Source organism: Xyrauchen texanus, chromosome 8, assembly GCF_025860055.1.
Source record: "Xyrauchen texanus isolate HMW12.3.18 chromosome 8, RBS_HiC_50CHRs, whole genome shotgun sequence".
Lineage (NCBI taxonomy): Eukaryota > Metazoa > Chordata > Actinopteri > Cypriniformes > Catostomidae > Xyrauchen > Xyrauchen texanus.
The window spans coordinates 17,436,974-17,457,980 of record NC_068283.1 but is presented as its reverse complement, the minus strand read 5'-3'; the positions used below and the strand labels follow the sequence as shown (position 1 = coordinate 17,457,980).

Below are 21,007 nucleotides of genomic sequence, written 5' to 3'. Positions count from 1 at the left end.
TGTGTTTCCACATCACTACAACTTGAAAAAGGAAATTCCTTTTTTTTCTTCTTCTTCTTCTTCTTCTGTAGGAAGTCACATGGAGGTGCCATCGCACTCACATGACAGTCTGAGCTATGGAAGGGGACATCAATGAAGGTAAGCAAAAGAAGTTACTTCAGCTAATTATTGGCGTTTTTGATGCGCTTTTGGTGTACGTGTTTTGTTGTTGTTGTTTTTGCACTAGCAGTGGTCTGCGATTATTATTATTTTTAGGATTGATTACATTTCGCGGACACTTTTTTAGAAATGACGCGTCTTTGATTAGGGTAAGCGACTTTCGTCTCTTTAAAATGAAAACGCGCATGAGTTATGCAAATATATTTGCTTGTTCCGTTTTATTTACTTTGTCCTTTTTATTTGTTGTTTCACTGGTTTCACCTGCTGAGAGGCATTGCAGGACAATTTCATTTGTCACGATTAACGACTCAAGGAAATGGGAAACGTTAGATGGAGTTTAATTATTTACAAATTAACTTTGTATTTTTGTACAAGAATTGCGCTGGCACAGCAGAATTGTTTTTTAGTCCCACTGATTATACAAGCATTGATATACATCCCTGACTATTATTGCCACTGTTTCAGTAGAGACTGCCGAAGAGGATCTGCTTTAAACCAATTAAATCTTTTTGCTTGAAGAAAAGTTACATTTTGTCCATATGCGATTCTTACGAATTGGAATGCCACGAAATACATTGCGTAACCATATCCATGTCCATCTCACAATGTTGTTCAGGGTTTGACTTACAAAAAATATCTTGGTATTACGAATTTTTTGGACATGTAGGGTACAACGCGGATCAAGAAACACCATAAGGAGAATGTGTGGGTGTGTGTGTGTTTTCTGGTCACAAAGTGTATCAAGATTAAACATTTTTATATATATATATATATATATATATATATATATATATATATATATATATATATGTATTATTTTTATTTATTGAAAAGTTTATTATTGTTATTATTATTATTATTATTTAATCACCTTGAACATATCTGAAAATGGCAAATAAATATTTTGTCTCAAAATAAATGTGATCGTTTCTTGGATTCTCTTTAGCTACGCATAAATTTGCTGCATTTTAAATATTAAATGTTACATAAAATTACCTCAAAATCAAACTTTAGACATAGCATGCAATGATCTAATGCATCAGGAATATTTTGCCATGCATGGTGACAAACAGATGTTAAGGAAAGTGCAGTGGTAGCTTTTGTTGCTGTTTAGTGTTTTGCGAGACAAATTTGCCGCAATGAAGCCTACTATGATAATACTACAATCCCAATTCCCCAAAAAGTTGGGACCGAATGAAAAATGCTAATGAAAACAAAAAGGAGTGATTTGCAAGTTATATTCACCCTTTCCAATATTGAAAGCACTACAACTACACATTATATGATGTTTTACCTTGTGAATTTCATTGTTTTTTAGTTTTTTTTTTATGTACAGTAATTTCAAGACAGATGATTGCAACACACTCCAAAAAGTTGTGACAGTCGAGTGTTTACCACTGTGAAACATAATTTCTTCTAATAACACTTAGAAGAGAGAAGTTTAAGTTTAAAAGGTGGTATTTTCCCCCAATTATCAATTATGCAGGTTCTTCAGCTGCACAGTTGTACGGGGTCTTCGTTGCCGGATTGTGTGCTTCATAATGCGCCACACATCCTCAATTGGAGACAGGTCAGGACTGCAGGAAGGCCAGTCTAGCACCCGCACTCTCTGCTTATTCAGCCAGTATATGGTTTGAAGTTGTCCTGCTGAAAATGCCAGGACGTCCCTGGAAAAGACAGTGCTGGATGGCAGTATTTGCTGCCATTTGTACATATCTGTCTGCATTAATGATGCCCTCACAGATATACGAGTTACCCATGCCATGGGCACTGACACACTTCTGGCCCATACAGACACTGGATTTTGGACCTAACGCTGATAACAGTTTTGATGGTCCTTTTCCTCAATGGCCCAGAGAACACAATGGCTGTGTTTTTCAAAAACAATTTGAAATGTGGACACAGTTCTACTTTCCATCTAAGATGAGACAGAGTCCAGAGAAGTCGGCAGCGCTTCTGGACAGTGTTGATGTATGGCTTCTGCTTTGCCTGTTAAAGTCTTAACTTGCATCTGTGGATGCAGCGACGAGTGGTGTTGACTACCAATGGTTTACTAAAGTAATCCCAAGCCCTTGTTCATGATATCCATTACAGATGAAAGATGTTTTTTTAAGACAATGAAGTCTGAGGGATCAGAGATCACGCGCATTCAGAAGTAGTTTTCATGTGGACCTTTACGCACCGAGATTTGACTAGATTCCTTGAATCTTATATTGTGCAATGTAGAGGATGAAATGCATAAAATCCCTCTAATTAGTCTTTGGGGAACATTGTTCTCAAAGTGCTTGATTATTGCTGAAGCATCTGTTGGCAAATTGGCAAGTCTCGAATGATCATTGCTCTTGAAGGACTAGGCTGTTTTTGGAGGCTCCTTATATACTGACGACACGATTGCCATCTCCTGTTTCACATTCCCTTGTTATTTTAAATCGTCAAATTGTTATTAGTCTTACATTGCCCCTGTTTCAACTTTTTGGAGCGTGTTGCAATCATCTGTATTTAAATGACTGTACATAAAAAACGATTTAATTCACAAGGTAAAACATCATATGATGTGTAGTTGTAATGTTTTCAATTTAGCAAAGGGTGAATATAACTTGCAAATCACTACTTTTTGTTTTTATTAGCATTATTCATACTGTCCCAATGTTCCCATCATTGCGTTAAAAAATGTTAGGCACAGTGTCAAGAACATAGAACCTTGCACTGCGTCTAAAAAATGTGACGCTATAGTGTGAGACTCTGAAAGACAGCAAGATGCTATGCAGTGGTTTACAATTGAAGAACAGCACAGATGGACACAAAAACACATTCGTTGTGAACCGCCTCTTAGACACTGTCAATTTGTCTTTGAAAACAAGTCATAAGGAAGTCTAGTCCTGCTAATTGAAACTGAAAATCTTTCAAGTTAAAATAAAAGACTTCTGACAGAAAATTGCTTTCATAATGACATTACTTGGCAAATCCTTTAATTACATTTGCTCTGGTTATGGTAGTACCAGTCAAAATCCTTATCAGTCATGTCAATCTGTGTGTTTGAGCAACACAGACAACTCAAGCTCTGATGGTCTTTCAACTTTAGGATCAGTCCCATCGTACTACAGAGAAGTACATCAAGCCATCTGCAGCAGAAATGATGAACGAGTGCATATCAATGTATTCCAGAGACTTCTCAGCAGAACTGCTCTCTCCGTCACAGTTCAGAACCAGGTGGGCTTCTGAACCTGATATTTGTGTGGTTTGGAAGATTACAGCTGACATTGCAGTTAAAGTATATACTACATGCTCTATTTAGTGACTCAACTCATATAAAGCTCCAGGATCAATTAAATCTTTTAAATTTTTGTTGGTTTCTCTTGTGCAACCATGACTTTTGCTGCACAGAATGGCATAGATCTCATTCTTATTCTAGGTAACTGAACATGTAAAAAGTGGTGATGGGTTCCTAAGCAAAGTATCACTGTATAAAGGCTTGGCTCTCATTGCCCTTGCCCAGCAAGGAAAGCCGCCAAGTCCCAAACTGTTGGAGAATTTAATTCAAGGTAAGTGGATTTATTCCTCAGCTGACTTCAGTAAATGTGTAGCCTAATGAGATGTCATCTTAAAGTCAGTAACCCAGTTACTCTCCGTAAAAATTGTCCTCTGTATATTGTGTCATGTGGTACTATATTGCCTCTTACATGAAGTCCCAAACTGATTTGCATGCAGGGCGCAATTCAGCGGCACCATTTGTTTGAGGGATGTGTACTAGAACAAAGCTTAATATGCATTATGGGAGTTTTAACACTCCTTTGAACATGTTCTTACTGTGCCTGCCTGTATGATTAACAACAATCATCTCTGACGGAACCTGAATTTATATTCAGAAAGTTTACAACTTAAAAAAAAAAAGTTTTCAGATACAGATAACATTGTAGAAATGCATTATTCACAGTAAGCTATGATCTAATCCACGAGTGACAGTCTCCAATAACAGGGTAGTTACAGAATATAAGCGAGTAGTATATTCAGCTGGTCATGTGATCCTTACATGGCAGCCCACATTAGGGGAACCCTCTCTATTTACATTTAAAAAGCTTTAATAAGGTTACTGATATAACTTTAGTCTTAATTTCATGTGAGTGGTCATGATTTTATGCATATGTTTCAAAATGTTTTTAATGAGTAAAAATACTGAGTGTAGTTAAAGGCTTAGTTCACAATTACTTATCTTCATTTGGTTCCAAACTTTATGAGTTTCTTTCGTTCTTCTGCGGTACTCAATAGGATACATTTTGAAGAATGTTTTTGTAAAGGTTTATTTTTCTATGTAATGAAAGTGAAGGGGTGACTGTGGTTGTCTGTCCTTAACATTCTGCTAACATCTTTTGTGTTCCTCTGAAGAAAGTAAGTCATACAGGTTTGGAACAACAGGTTTGCAGTAAATTATGACAGAATTTTAAATTTTGGGTGAACTGTTCCTTTATTTTGAAATGTGGTTATTTTAGTGTTTCTTTATAACATATGGCTCATTTTAGACCAACAAAGGGTTAACGATTTTATTCAGTGCTAATTATTCTAGGCCTCTTGTGTTGATTCAGGTGTTACCAGAATGACAGTTAAATGTGCACTTTTATTGATGTTTTCTGATTTCTCCTCCAAATATGAACAAGTTTCCCATCCATCACATGCCATTTGCAACGGCAACTGCATATCTCTCTGTGGAATTGGCAAGAAACATTTCTTTGCATTCCACCAAACAAAAGGACAGACCCTGGTTTGACTCTGCTGAGACCGCTTTTAAAAATGTTTTGCAGAGTCATGTTATTTTTTTTGCCGCTTTCGAGATTTTCATTTCACACAAACCACAGAAATCTTGACCAGCCTGATAAACATTGTGTGCTCAACATAGCATTACATTGTTCTTCACTCATTCCTCATCACATCAGTTGATGACCTTTCCATTGTGCTGTTAACAGTTGTTATTTACAGTATGTGCTGTCACAAGACTGTCAAGCAACAGAGCCAGGAAAAAATTATTGTCATTTTTCTTTAATGTAATTAAGCACTGATCTGTGACGTGTAATGTGCTAAATTTAGTTAGTTACACAACTTGCTGTTACACCTCTCTTAATACATTCGCTGTTGTGTTTCTCATTTTTAAAGAGCTCCCGAAGCCTCAGCTGGGAGATCCGAAGGAGCTGCAGAGTCTGAAGTTGCAGTTGGTTCAAGAGAATCCTCTAATGTTGTCTTTGACTCTGGCAGAGCTGTTGAGTAAGGACACTATCAAGGTTGAACTCATCCCTGAGAAAAAGGGTTTGTTTCTCAAACATGTGGAATATCAAGTCACCAGTGAGGTGAGAGACATACAGAATATCCATATGCATCTCAGAAAATATTGAATGACTCTGTGCTCATGTTACTGTGTACTATGGTCTAGTGAGGCCAGCAGGAGGTGCTCACACTGCAGTCTGTCTGGGTCCTAATGCCCCAGTATAATGACGTAGAATCTATACTGTAAAAAGGCACTGTCATTCAGATTACATGTTAAACCGAGGTCCTGAGTCTCAGAGGCCATTAAAAATCCCAGGAGTGTTAACTCGGTGTCCTGGCCAAATTTCCCCCATTGGCCCTTATCCATCATGGCCTAATTATAATCATCATCAATAAATTGGCAGTATCAGTCCACTCTCGTACTGGCACACTATGGCTGCCGTCGCATCATCCATGTGGATGCTGCAGACTGGTGATGGTTGCGGAGAGTCCCCTGTAATATGTGTAAAGTGCTTTGAGTGTAGTGTCAGAAAAGCACTACAGTATATAAATGCAACATTTATTCAGCCATTCAACATGTGATCATTGTGGAAAAACAAGCATTTTAAACTCTCAGCTAGGTATAGCTTTAAAAGAAAACAGCCATTTGATTGAAAAAATTGGAAAAGCCCATCAATATTGGGATTTGTTAAATTGCGATTACGTTAATTGTAATCATATTACAATTTGTTATGTAAATATAAAAAGTAAATGTAATCACTTTTGAATTTCTTTACTTTAATGTTTATGTTAATGTTTTTTTTCCTGCTCAGCAAATTCAAAATAATGTCTACAGTATATTTCCTCCTTGTCCGTTGTTGCACACCCTTCAGCTGTTAGAGAAACACAAACATTTGAATTCATATTTTAAGTGTATTATACATAAACAATATTATTTAAGAAATACATTAAGTGTAACCCAAGTAATGCCCTTAATTGAAAGTCAGTAATTGTAATCTGATTACAAGAATTGAAAATGTTAGGTGTCACACTACTTTTACTTAAAGTAATTACAGCACAGTAACACATTACTTCGTAATCAGATTACACCCAATACTGTTAATCAAATTTGCTAATTTATGTTGACCATGTGACCATGTGAAAGGGTTAGTTCACCCAAAAATGAAAATTCCCTCATCATTTACTCACCCTCATGCCATCTACTCACCCTCATGCTACCCCAGATGTGTTTGACTTTCTTTGTTTGCTCACAAACAAAGATTTTTAGAAGGATTTCTCAGTTCTGTAGGTCTATACAAGTGAATGGGTGCCAAAATTACGAAGCTCTGAAATCCACATAAGAGCAAATTAAAAGTACTCCAGACGAGTCTTCTTTTTACTATAAATTCTCCTCCCTGCTCAGTCAATCTCCACTTTACTTTTACTTTCTCATTCTTCTTGTGTTTATGGTGATTCACATTCTTCGTGCATATCGCCCTCTACTGGGCAGGGAGGAGAATCTTTGATAAAAAAAAATGACATTGAACTGTTTCTCATCCACACCTGTCATATCACTTCTGAAGACAATCATTTAAACACTGGAGTCATATTGATTACATTTATGCTCCCTATATGTGGATTTTGGAGTTTCAAAATGTGGCACCCATTCACTTGCATTGTATGGACCTACAGAGCTGAAATATTCTTCTAAAAATCTTAATTTGTGTTCTGCAAAAGAAAGAACGCTATACACATCTGGGATGCCAGGAGGGTGAGTAAATGATGAGAGATCGTTATTTTTGGGTGAACTATCCCTTTAACCCCTTTGTAAAAAAAAAAAAAAAAGGAATTTCATGTTGCAGATTTTGTACAAACTTGTGGAATTCATGCCAGCTAAAGTGCATGCTGTCATTAAAGCAATAATGGAACAAATGCTTTTATTCAAATTGCTATAGGTTGATAATATATTTTTGGGGGAAAAATGTTATTGAATTAGAAAAATACAAAATAGACAACCACTAGTAATGCTTTCTAGTTAGATTTTCTCCTCAAACACAAGTGGCTTGGAGATGTTTTTGAGATGAAGAAAATGACCAGGTGTAAACAGTATCAAAAAGGCATTCAGCGTGCATATAGCATAATCTTAAACATGTTCCATAAAACAACAAAGTCATCTTTCAGCATGCTGTCTCATTAAAACAGTTACCATTGATAGATTCAAATGCATGACTAATTGTTCATGTGCTATGTTACTTTTTCCAGCGTTTTAAAGTATCAGTCTATCGACGATACAGTGATTTTGACGTCTTCCATGAGCTCCTACTCCAGAGATACGCTTACAGAGTTGTGCCTGCTCTGCCTCCCAAAAGAGTGCTGAAAGGAGGTAGGACATTGTTTTATACACCGTAAAATCTCTCTGGCTTTGAATTAAAGGCTTGTAATCAAACCTTTAGATTATAGTGTTAGTTCCACATAGACCGTGGTGCAACATTCAATGTTTTCTGGAAACGGACCAGACAAACAATTGCAGTGCGGCCAAGGTTAAAAAGAAAAAAAACAAACAAATTGTTTTTCGCTGATCTCAGCAAGTTGCACTTCCCTAGTAACTGAGTACCAAAATGTTCCTGCCGTGTTTTATTAATGGAAGGAGTATATTATGTTCTTTTGTGAGAAGATTAATCTTTTCTGCTGCAGTCCTGACTTCCATGTCAGAACGAGAGTTCATTGAAGGGCGGCGACGTGCTCTGGGCAGGTTCCTGAATCTTGTGGCAAGACACCCTTTCTTTTCCGAGGATGAGATGGTGAAGACATTCCTCACTTTCAACGGCTCGGTATAGATCTTCAATTCTACTACCTTCTCAACACCATTTTAATTTATATAAATAATATCTCATCATTTACTCACCCTCTTGATATCCCATTGTACTGAGGTTCTTAAGATGGGCAAGGAGGCGGGAAACAGCTGAACAGTCAATGTAAATATTTTATAACAATCTGAACTCAAACATAACATAAAATGCAAATCAAACAAAGATGCACACACACAACTTTGTCGATCTCTATCTCTTTCTGGCGTCTCCGGCTCATCCTTATCCCCCTCCCAGCTGATTAGGATGATTTATCGCCGGGCGTGTGTCCTCATGGCCCGGCCACGCCCTCCTCCTTGTCACACTCCTCCACCACCCGATTCAGGCCGGGGAACCTCTGGCTTGATGTACTCCCCTCCCTTCCTGGAGGGGAGGTGTTGCCCTTCCAGCCTTCCTTCTTCCCAAAATATAACTCCTTTTTCACCGTATATCTTACCATTGCAGTCTCTGGGCACAATCATAATTTCAAGCTTGATTACTCTTCCTAGTGCTTGATGCATGCACAGAGGCTAGATGGCTCTAAGAAGTGTAATCAAGCTTAAAATCATGATTACATTGGTGAAGGCTGATTTCAAGATTTACTGTGGAAAAAGGAGTAACATTTTGGTCTGTTCTCACCCAAAACTGGTTAGATCTATATGATATATGAATATATAGAATATATGTTTTGTATTTTTTCAAGTCAAACAGTTTGCGATAGTTTGACTATTATTGGTGTCAAAACAATTGTAATTAAATTATTAGGGTGCACAGTTCGCAGTTGGAGGTTGTGTAGAACTGGCTTCATATGAGATTTTGTTTTCAGCAAATTCTACACTGTGCTCCAACATTATCTACATTATTAAAATGCATCCAAATGCTCTGACTAATTTTCCACTTTCCAGCTGTTGTTTTCACAGTTATCCTTCCTCTCTCTCCTCGGCTGCTAAGTGTGTGGCTGTGTCTTGTTTGGAAGGATGCATATGTCATCTCATTTCATTATTTTCTTTATCTATTGTCAATGCATTTTATGTGTGTGTACTTACATACATACTTTTTTTTTTTTTTTACCTTTTTTGGATTACCAATATAAAATAAATAAAAAAAATTAAACGAGACAGCTTCGATGACTTATGCGGCCGACAAATGCGACCTCCAGGGGACGCATCCTTCCAAACGAAACACAGCCATGTGCCTGTGAGTGAGTTGGCTCCACCCTCCTTCACGCATCTTTGGTTCATTGGTTGACACTAGGGTTGCAGATTTTGTGCATTTTCCTTAACTGATAGTTGAACATGTTAACAGTCAAGAATCAGTTAATCATTAATAATTAATAAGATACAAAACTCACATCCTTTCTAATTATTTATTTAAACAACAATAGTAACACATTAGTTATGTGAAACAATACGAAGCACAAACTATTTAAACAAAAAAAGTATAAAACAGTAAGGCTCTCGCTCGAAACGCTGCTTATTTATGCCAGTCCTAATTGAACAAATGGCTCCGCCAAAAAAACTATGTCAAATGGGGCACAACTTCTGCCATTTCTAGACTAGCAAAGGCAGACCAAACCAAACCCATTTTTTAAATAAACATAAAGTGCTGTATAAAATGAAAATAAAAAAGACCTCTCCACAATAAACTGAAATCCTGCTGGTTTGTACTTAAGAAAATGAACATATCTACACGGGCAGGAGTGAGTTGTGAGCACGGTAAAATACTCTTAAACTCAACACAACATATTTAAGACCAAGGCCTACTGTTATTAGAAATTTAGAAAAATGTGCTTATCTACGTGTTCAGGGGTGAGTCCAGCTGCAGAAAACACCCTCTCTGATGGCACCGATGTCCCTGGGATGCACAAATATTGCCTGGCCAACTTGGCCAGCCTCGGAGAATGTGATAGCCTGGTTCCATGTAGTTCAAATCCCTCACCGTCCACCATGCTTATAGTCATCATGTCCTTTTCCACCATAAAGCATAGCCTCTGAGTTATTGCCTCTGCATGCACATCACTACAGCCTCTTCTAGCTAACATCGACGTGATAGTTTGTTAGGAGGACAGTTTTACACTTTTGACTTCCACTGCAACTGTCGGGTGCTGACTTTTCATGAGGTACAACAATGACTTTGTGCTGGAGCTGTATTTTAAGATGATGTTGCAATATTTACATTGAGCATTGTCCTCTTTTACAGTGTAATGCTCCCACGCTGGACTACGTTTTGCCCTCTTCATCTTGCCTCATCATTTACTGACCGCTTCTTTATTGCGCGGCAGTAGTTTTTCTCAACTGCAAATGTGAAGTATGCCCTTGTGTGGTATAAAAGTTAACGTAGGCTATGTGTGCTCCGGAGAAATGGTACATATAACACACATTGTCGGTTAATACATTTTAATCGGTTAAATGATTAACGGCAATTAACCGATTAACTGTTAATCATTGACATCCCTAGTTGACACCGCGTTTCTGATTGATAGGAACAACAGGTGAGGCTGTTAGTTTGAGCAGTGCGCTTGAGCATTTAGGCCCATATTATTATTTCTTTTTTCATTCTTTGTATTAGTTAATTCTATTCATTTAAATCTTTTGATTAGTCATATCTTAATTTTTTAAATATTTTTATAAATAGATTTGGCTCTTCTGATATGCGACCCATCAATATTACATATGCCACTGTAGAAATTCACTATTCACAGTCAATCGTGATTAATTTAATCCAGGAGTGAAAGTTAATTACAAGTCCAATTACAAGATGGTTACTGAGATTAAGCAAGTAATATTCAGCTGGTCATGTGATTCTAAAATGGCAGCCACTATGAAGGCACCCCTGCCCCATGTAGAATAAAACAGCTTTTATAAGGTTACATGAGTCTTCATCTCATGTGAGTGGTCATGATTAAATACATATGTTTCAGAATTTCAATTCATTTTTTTAGTAGTAAAAAATGGCACCTTTCAGGCATTTTAGGCATGTTCTCAATGCAAAGATTGCTCCAAAAGGTCGGTATCTTAATTATGCTGCCTTTTAATATAGCTAATTTTGCCCAACTTCTAAGGTATCATCATATGTATCCTTCCCCGGATAGGCATTCCCAGAATGCACCTTGATGAGCTCATTGGAAAAATAAATCAAAGATGGTGGACGAAGTGAGATACATTTTCAATGTAATTATACTTGTAATAAATTCAATGCTGAAAAATATCTTACAAAATAGTTTAATATCATAGAAAACTGTCTAATTTACCCAAAACACGTGTGCTATGTGTATTTATGCTCATTAGAGTTTTGTCGTTCCTCTCGCGTCACCTGTATTGAAATCAGTTGGGAGTCAAGTGTTTCGTGTGTTGCATTTGAGGAGCACTATTTGAAAGATGCATGGAGCTGCCGTCTATGTAGAGCGTTCCAAATCGCTCATTTATGAGGCTCCATTTCTGTTAGGGTGCTTCCACAGAAGACAGCTGCCTATGTAGGCAGGAGACAGCAAGGCAGCTCACTAGGTTTTGGAACAGACACTTGGATTAAGAGTCGTATGCATGACATTTATGCTGCCTTTAGTATGTGCTTTTTGGAGCTTCAAAGGTTTGGTCACTTCACTTGTGTTGTTGGACCTACGGAGCAGAGGTATTCTTCTAAAGATCTTAATATGTGTTCTGCAGAAGAAAGGAAGTCATACACATCTGGGATGGCTTGAGGGAGAGTAAATTCTCATTATATTATACAGCGTAAATATTTTTGGGTGAACTACTCTTTAAATGTTTTTGAGATCATATGTAATTTGTTATACTGCAAGAAATAATGCATTAAACAGTTCATTACAAATGTCATTTGCTGCTTGAGAAGATTTTATTACTTTATTCTCTGCTGTATGGTTTCCATTTTTATGTTCCACAGGATGTCCAAACTAAGATTCGAGATGCTTGCAAAAAAATGGGTGATGAGTTTATGACTTGCAAATATGCAACACAGGCCAAGGTTTGAATCAAATCTGTATTTCTTTTATGTCATGGAAGTTTTATGTCCATCATCATACAGTATGTTATAATGTCACATACTGTATAATGTCACATTATGAAATGTTTTATTGTATATTACTGGATTTGTTCACTCATAGTTTCCCCTAGTTTTTTAAATTCTATATTTCACTGTACTGTAGTAATGTAATACTGTGGTTGCTTGTTTTTGTTGTGATTTCCCCAGGATTACCTCCCTGCTGATATCCAGGTTCAATTTTCCTCCAGCAGGGAGCTGATCAGAAATATCCATAGCAGTTTTCAGAAGTTACGGGACAGAGCTGAGAGAATGGCAGAGCGCTTGAAGGAGAACGGCACAGATCTGCAGATGTTTGGGAAGGAGCTCAGGTACTAGCCCATACTGAGTGCTGTGTCTAAAATCATTCATTACTGCTTGGTGAATGTAATTATTTAAGGATCATCCATTGAAAATCCATATCCCTTCACATTTATGACAGTCATCATAGAATATCCTCTTCAGGGTAATTTCTATTGTGACTGTGAAGTCTAAAGTTCACTGTTTGTTATGATGGTGATTGACTGACTGTATACTATCCCTTAGAAATAAAAAGGTCATACATGTAACATCAATTCTGTGAGGAAATCTGATAACATTTAAAAAAAAAGGTTCCATTTGTTAACATTAGTTAATGCATTAAGTATCATAAACAATGAACAATATATTTTTTACATCATCTATTAATCTTTGTTAACATTAGTTAGTAAAAATACAATTGTTCATTGTTAATTCATAGCGTTTAACTCATGTTAACTAATACAACCTTTGATTTTATAAATGTATCAATATATGTCGAAATGAACAACAACCAAGATTAATAAATGCTTTAAAATTATTGTTCATTGTTAGTTCATGTTAACTAATGTTAACAAACGGAACCTTATTGTAAAGTATTACAGTTTTTCTATTGCAGTGGATTGATTGTCAGATGTTTATGATCAGCCATATATTTCAACCTCAGTCTCTCCCCATTCCAGTTCTTTGGGTTCAGATGAGTCACCTGTACCTGTCCTGACCTCCTGCAAAAGTCCCTGGAGTGCTCTCAAACAGTCTGTCAAAGGCCTCTCTGTCGAGTTCTCACTTCTGTCTGAAAAAGCTGCACAACAGGTATTGTGGTATCCACACATACCACGTGAACTGCTTGTGTGCTGCTACGGAGATATTTTAATTGTTAATTTAACACAGGGCAGAAGAGAGGAAGATGATGTGGTGGAAAAACTGAACCTGTTCTTGGACTTCCTGCAGTCTTACCGGGTGCGTATACTGTGAAATTTAGCCACAGTTGTGAAAGGTTTTTTCTTTACCTTAGTGTCCATTTGAAGAAGAAATAAAACCGAAAATGGGCAAAACGCATACAACAATAGTTACAAGGAACAGTTCACCCAAAAATTAAAATTGGGCTATTGAAAGTGAAAGTAGCTTTAAAGTGGTGCAAAAGTCTTCTGAAGCCATAAAATAGCTTTGTGTGTTGAGCTCAAAATGTAAGATTGTATTTGCTGATTTTATTTTCCCTTCTGTCACTGCTCTCAAATTTAATTTGTGCTTTCGCACATTAAAAATGGCACATTGTAATTGGTAATGAGATGCAAGAATCTTCGATGTTTGATGTCAAACCTGGTGTGCCATGATAGAATGTACAACATAGACTTTTTTGTACATTATTACTATTACTACTTGTAATAATTTGTACGAGATTGCAAAATCTTATGATATCATCTGACTTGGAGCATAAGAAAGGAATTCGACTTTTATTCCCAGTCTACAAACAGAATTTCAAATTGATATCCAACACTTTATTTTAAGATAGGAAAGCTCTGTGAACAAATTTGGTTACTCATTCCATATTAACTTAAGCAATACAAATAACAAATGTTGTAATACGCTTCACTTGTCTTTTCATATTAAAATCATGGTACGGTTTAGGGTTTGGGGTTACACTTTGTGGTTGGGGTTATGTTTGGTTTAAGGGTTAAACTGTTCATTAGATCTTTTAATTTTCTCTATTGTATAAGCCAACTTCTACGATTTCTTATGATTTTGCCATCTCGTACTGTTGTAATGACTTGTCATGATACTGCAAACAAGAATTTGACATTTGGAGGAGAATATTTTCATCAAATCAGCAAATGATGACCTTAATTGCACACAAAGAGTTTGAATCACTTTAATGTTACTTTTTGCAAGTAGTGTTGTGTAATTTTCTGTCAATTATTCCTTTAAATTGGATGTAATAGAAACAGGATTGGGAAATGTTGTCAAAGTCCCTTTCAGTGTAAATCTTTGGAATGCTCTTGAGCAGGATGCGCAGCTATTTTCTATGTAAACAAGTGGCACGCAAGTACAGCTTTCGTCAAATTGAATGGGGAAAGACCGAAATCTCCAAAATGGTTTGTCGAGATTGACAACACAGGTATCATAAATTCTGCTACTTTACCTCAGATTAAGGCTTGTCTAGCTAATGCACATACACATTCTCAAGTTGATTGAAAAGCGATGTCTGTATCTAAAAGACAATTAGCTCTTTTACCTGAAGAAAGGGCTTCCTTTTCTACATACGTTTGGCATTCCAGTTTGTCCCATTAATATTAATAGAGTGGTTCGTCTCTGATGTTGCGAGCCAGATCCAATCTTGGATCCCCTGCATGAGCACTTCATCTCAGTGTGCATAATCTCTAACCACTAAGCAATAGCTCTGAAACTGCAAGTTTTTGTTTTACAAGATTGTTTGTGGTGTCATACAGGACTTGTGTGAGCGACATGAGAAGGGGGTCTTGCACGAGCACCAGCGTGCGTTACAGAAGTACAGCGTGATGAAGAGACAGATGATGAGTGCCACAGCCCAGTCTAAAGAACAGATTTCTGTCGAACATCTGGAGTCCCGCATTGTGCAGGTCAGCCCCCACACACTACAAAAAGTCTTTGAGGTAGCATTACCAAATGGGAAATGTGGAAACCTGTCGCTTGAGGGGGTTTGATTCATCCCACTCATTTAGTGGGAGAAATTGAGCATAAGGGCTTGAAACCTAAGCCCTTGAGCAAGATACCCTCAACATCCCTGTGGAATTGCTATCTGATCTAAAGTTTCTACCTGCATAAGGGATTGGAAAGGTAGCCGGTTTCCTTTCTGTCCTGTCCTAGCACCAGGCATGCTGCAATAAAGCAACAAGTTATAAAAGCTACATTTTCTATGTGCTGGCTAGGATTATTCATCATAACCAGCGTCAGCATGAAAATTTTTTTTGCCCCGTCTACAGTGAAATCTCATTGGTCCTAAACAGAGGCGTTTCCAGCATTGAAGGACATCCGGGGCTTAGCACAGACAATTTTATTTTCACACTAGCAACCACTTCTCTGTAGTCCAAAGCTGGTGAGAGGGTATTCTTTGAGTTCTGCTCTTGCTGGGCCTGTTTCTACAGTTCCTAAATCTTCCACTCTAGTTCTATCCTCAACATCCTCTCTCCTCCCTGAATCATCTGTGATGAACAGATACAGCACATAACTTATTGCAAATCAGCTTCAAACAACTAATTCATCAAGTGCTACATATTTCAAAGTGTAGACCAATACCATTGAAGAAAATGTATTGGGAAGAGCAGATCAGTGGGATTGCCCTAAGATCTATCATGATTCTTGAATTTTCATGTACATTACAATAAAGTCATCACAAAAGAGTTATATTATAGTGAGTAAAGTGAAGTCAAAACATTTTTTTATATAAATAATTTTTTTTTTTTTACATAAATAGTCAAAATGATGTATAAGATCCTAAATTAAAGCAATACATGAATGACTTAAGTCTAAGTTCATTGACACACCATGGCATCGAACTGTATATAATTCTCCATGTTCATCTGTCAAAATCCTTTCATTAGGATCATTGGGATAAGAAATGTTTCACTTTTAACTTTCTCTAAAGTAATGTGACTGATTAATTGTTACCAGTTTCCATGCCTGATTCTGGCACATCTTTGCTACCCTCAAAGTGTATATTTACTACAAACTAATATCACAAAACAAGTCACACATACATTTCATGCTAATGCTTATTGGTTATCCTTAGAGAAAATAACACCTGATAAACAAGAAAATTATGCTCCAAAACTGGACTCGAACCGCGGTCTCCAGCGTGAGAGGCAGATGCGCTAACCACGAGGCTAGAGGTTACAACATGTAATATCAGTCAGTAGCAGACGTCTTGAGGTTTAGCCTACTGTGGGTGAAAGCCAGCCAGATGATGATCTTTAGACTTTAAGGACAAAAACAAATGCAAATTCTTACCCACTGACTTCTTTCGGAAATTTTAGAAGCCTCATTTGCTTCATGTTTGCTGTCTTTCCTGCTAACTGCTGTTAACTCGCCACTAAGTAAAGTAAGTTGATGTCAGCTCCTCCCCTACCTGCTGCATATTCAACAGAGAGGAAGAAACGGAGTCGCCCATAGGCTACCGACAGCAAAGGAACTTATTCTATAGGCTAGATTATGCCTATGTCTATTTTTACAGGCTGTATGCAGTATGTGCAAAGCCAAAGCACAATGAAATAAGGCAATAACTTTTCAAAATACATTCGGGGCTACACTCAAAACATTCGGGGCTGAAGCCCTGGCAAAATCGGCTGCCGCCGCCTCTGGTCCTAAATCCTGCTCCACATAACAGCACAGTGGCCCCAAAAGTATTTGGACACTTAAAACATACTGTTAAAAGTGGTAACCTGCACTTGATCTCATAAGGAGTTTTTTATGTTCATGAAAGGGTATCAATCTTTTAAATATTAGCATTGTTAGAAAAATATAAATAATACACTCTGTAATTTTACTTTATTTAAACCAATTATCTTTAATAATAACACTGTACGTTACAATAAAAATGCACAATAGTTTCATTAATACAGCAACATTTCTGATTAATGCCAGCTGTGTTTAAAAGTGCAACCTTTTATTTAAGTTGCAGGTAACTGAGTCATAAGTGTCCCCAATGCTCAGTGGATCAACACCTTTGCCAGTGCCCAAATTTGTGTTCATATTCACGACATATTGAGCTAGGGAGATGATTGAGCTCCCAATATTTAATGTTTCAGAAAGTGACCAAATACCTTCTTAAATTTGAATAGTACATTTCATTGTTAACCCAACAAACTTCTTTTTGGCTTAAGTGTCCAAATACTTTTTGGGTCCACAGTATATTAAACATTCGATATATTCTGAATACAAAAAATCGAGAGTTGCCACAAACTTGCCACAAATGTGCCACTCATAATTTTCACATTCAAATGAGTTTGTCATCCACCACAAATGTTTGCCAGATGTTCGCTGCTCTTCACCGGACTACTGTATATAGTGGAGAACCTGCAGCAAACCTTTGGCAACTATGAAGAGTTTACCACAAAGCTCATTTGCATGTGAAAATTAATGAGTGGCAAATAAGTGTGGCTTTGATTGTGATGCTTCATACTGCATTAGGATATGGTGTCAGTCTGTAATGACTAAGTTGTATAAACAATGCACTTAGATGCTATATTTAGTCACCTGTTCTAATGGACAATAATGTAATTACAACACCATGGCTGAGAATATTGGATAAGCCATTATTTATTCCTAGCCACCCTTTTTCATTTTATTCACCCCAACTATAGAAAAAAAAATGTGTTAATTGACAAAGTGAGAAATTGTTTTAAAGGCCAAACATCGACAAAACCAGCTGCTAGTTTCTTTATGGTAAAAGGTGGCCAGCTGGAATAAATGAGGGGAAAATAACTACTCTTGATTGAAATCTTGAAGCATTGCCAAAACAGTAAATACACATTAACGTTTGACCTTCATAATAAGCGTGCCATGATCCACTCTGAGGTACTAACTGCTGGGTGGCTCATTGTGAGCAAGAGCATAGTTTTACAAGCTCTCTCTCTACACGCAGCAGTCGTTGCTCACTACAAAGATGATGATAGAGAACAGGGAGGAATAATTTGACTACACTGTAACCACATTCTGATCTTTGTCTCACCGCAGCAAGAGAATGCCATTCAAGCTATGGAGCTGCGCAACTACTTTTCCCTGTTCTGCCTTCACCAGGAGAGCCAGTTAATCTTCACATACCTGCCCATCACCTCTCACATCCTGGGGGTATTTGTTGACTCCCAAGTGCAGGGACATAAAGAAGTAAGCTTATTTTGTATCTAGTTTCTGTTAATACTGAGGTGGCGTTTAGGTGTTAGATCCTTTTAAGTGTGACAAAACCATTTTTCTGTGATCGTAAACAAACCTCCTAACCTTTGTTGATGTCACTTTTCTCTAGATGGGTGAGGTGTGGCAAGATCTTCATTCCAAGCTTAAAATTATTTTTAGGGATAGTAACGGACTTCAGTCTCCTCCTCTAAGCCCAAAATAGCCCAACCCTTCAGTGCCTGCAGAATTAAATGAAGATGAACTCTAGCCTGCTTTGAATAGCAGGACCTCTTAAGGAACTACAGACAAATCTTTAAAGCACTACATTTATGAAGTATGAGAAAACTACTTCTCGCTGAATATTTATGTGGCAGATATGAAGATCATTTGAAGCAAACTGACAGATGTATTATTAGCATGTACCTTGGAGTAGCCTGGAAATACCATGGCTGTAGACTTTGTCATTCAAACCAGTCTGGCTATTCTCTGTTGACCTTTCACATCAACAAGCCATTTTTGTCCACAGAACTGCCGCTCACTTTTGTTTTTAGCACCATTCAGAGTAAATTCTAGAGACTGTTGTGTGTGAAATCTGCAGGGGTTCAGCAGTTACAGAAATAATCAAACCAGCCCGTCTGGCACCAACAATCACGCCATGGCCCAAATCACTGAGATAAAATTTTGATGATTGTTGGTGCCAGATGGGCTGGTTTGAGTATTTCTGTAACTGCTGATCTCCTGGGATTTTCGCACAGAATTTCTATAGAATTTACTCTGAAAGGTGCCAAAAACAAAAAACATCCAGTGAGCAGCTGTTCTGTGGACAGAAATGCCTTGAGAGAATGGCCGGACTGGTTCTAACTGACAAAGTCTTCGGTAACTCAGATAACTGCTCTGTACAATTGTGGAGAGAAGAAATTCATCTCAGAAAGCTAATCTGAGATGCAGGTTGGCACAAGGTGGACCTTTACAATATTAGGCAGGTGATTTTAATGTTGTGGCTGATTATGTATATCAATATGTCTTTGATTTACCATCTGATTCCATCAGTGTTCCATTGTTACCCCCACATGTAAGCATTATGGACAAACACTGTGTTTTTTGACAATGTTTTACTGTATATGTTTATGTACTGTATGCAAATCTGAAGCTGCTTTTTTTAAATGCAAACTAATCTGAAAGAGAAGGAATTGACACCATAACACATGAAATATTACCTGTGCTCAGAAGATATAAATATGAAATATGCAGAGATAAGATTCCATTTATGCCAGTTTAAAATGATCTTTTGTAATTTTTTCTTCTTTTTAATCATGTAAAATGTGCATGCAGAAAACATAATTATTTTTTTTTACACATTTTATTGTATCACAATTTTTAAGTAATATATACAGTACTACAGTGAAAACACTTTCAAACTAGATTTCTAACAGTTCTGTAAAATATGAAAAGTGTTATTGCTAACGGGTAACTTTGAATTAAACATAATAGCAGGGCTGATTTATTTGTCTATGATTTTATGTTCACTCTAATCAAAGCAGTTAAGATACTTTACTATTCCCATGATGGAATATGACTGGAATGGTGGTAATGTTTGATTACTTGCCATTACATCATTCATTACAACATTCAGGTTCAAATCTGCCACCTGCTGGTAATTCATGCTAATGCAAGTTTGTTGGATTTTAGATTTCCATAATTTTTGGTTGCCTGTGTACTAGCAGTTGTATTTATTGTCATTTATATTTGTACAATACTTTTTATTAATATTATAGATTCAGTTTTTTCCCGTTATGAATATACGGATGCACAAAATATATTTGTTAATCGCGTAATTTGAAAAGTATAAATACAAAGTCTATTTAATGAAACTATTGTATTTTGATGTTCATTTTCCAAAATGATGTCGATATTCTACAAACTTTTAGTTTTATAGTGGAAGCTTCAGAAACAGTTGAAAAAAAAACAAGAGGTGGAGATCATTTCAAAATATTATTACAAAGAGAAACATTTTAAATTTATCAGATGAAGGCAATGGATTGTCCAGGTTTAAATTAAGAAATTGACTTCAGTCCTTTAAACAGCTGACGTATTTTTCCAATTGTGGATATAATTTGTATTGTGTATATGTGCATGCATACACACATACATATATGTGTGTGTCTGCGTTTTCTCTCTCTGTGCTAGAAGTACCTATATATATTATACTCCACCTATTAGATTTCTGACACTAAATGATGTGTGTTAGTGATTTTTCTGAGCAGGTGTGTCCAATTTAGCAATAAGGAAGTTTTTTTTAACTATTGTTATAGCCATTGACAATAAAGGCTTTTACTATATTTTTGATCTGGAAGTGTGCCTTGTTTTTCCTTTTTGGATAATTATTTCCTCATTCAAGAGCACTTTCATTTATTTTTTTGAAGAACTTCAGAGCATATTTGTTTAGTTTTTTTTTAATTTATTATTCAAAATCTCTTAACCCGAGACCAAAAGTTCTAACACAAACTCCTTGATGGAATGTTTAAATGGACAATTGGAATGTTCGTGAATTGAAACTCCAACAGTCAAAAATTCAA

At 36.8% G+C, this 21,007-nt stretch overlaps 1 protein-coding gene across 1 annotated transcript; it reads left to right on the top strand.

Moving 5' to 3' along the window:
• Nucleotides 1–20,874, top strand: LOC127647919 (sorting nexin-8-like). Its single transcript, XM_052132445.1, has 13 exons — nucleotides 1–138; nucleotides 3,242–3,369; nucleotides 3,572–3,701; nucleotides 5,305–5,495; nucleotides 7,654–7,774; nucleotides 8,086–8,222; nucleotides 12,135–12,215; nucleotides 12,441–12,601; nucleotides 13,250–13,379; nucleotides 13,458–13,526; nucleotides 15,014–15,163; nucleotides 18,276–18,425; nucleotides 18,562–20,874. The coding sequence occupies exons 1-13, from the start codon at nucleotides 117–119 to the stop codon at nucleotides 18,652–18,654; spliced, it is 1,563 nt and encodes a 520-aa protein (XP_051988405.1). The 5' UTR covers nucleotides 1–116; the 3' UTR covers nucleotides 18,655–20,874.
• The last annotated feature ends 133 nt before the right edge of the window (nucleotides 20,875–21,007 follow it).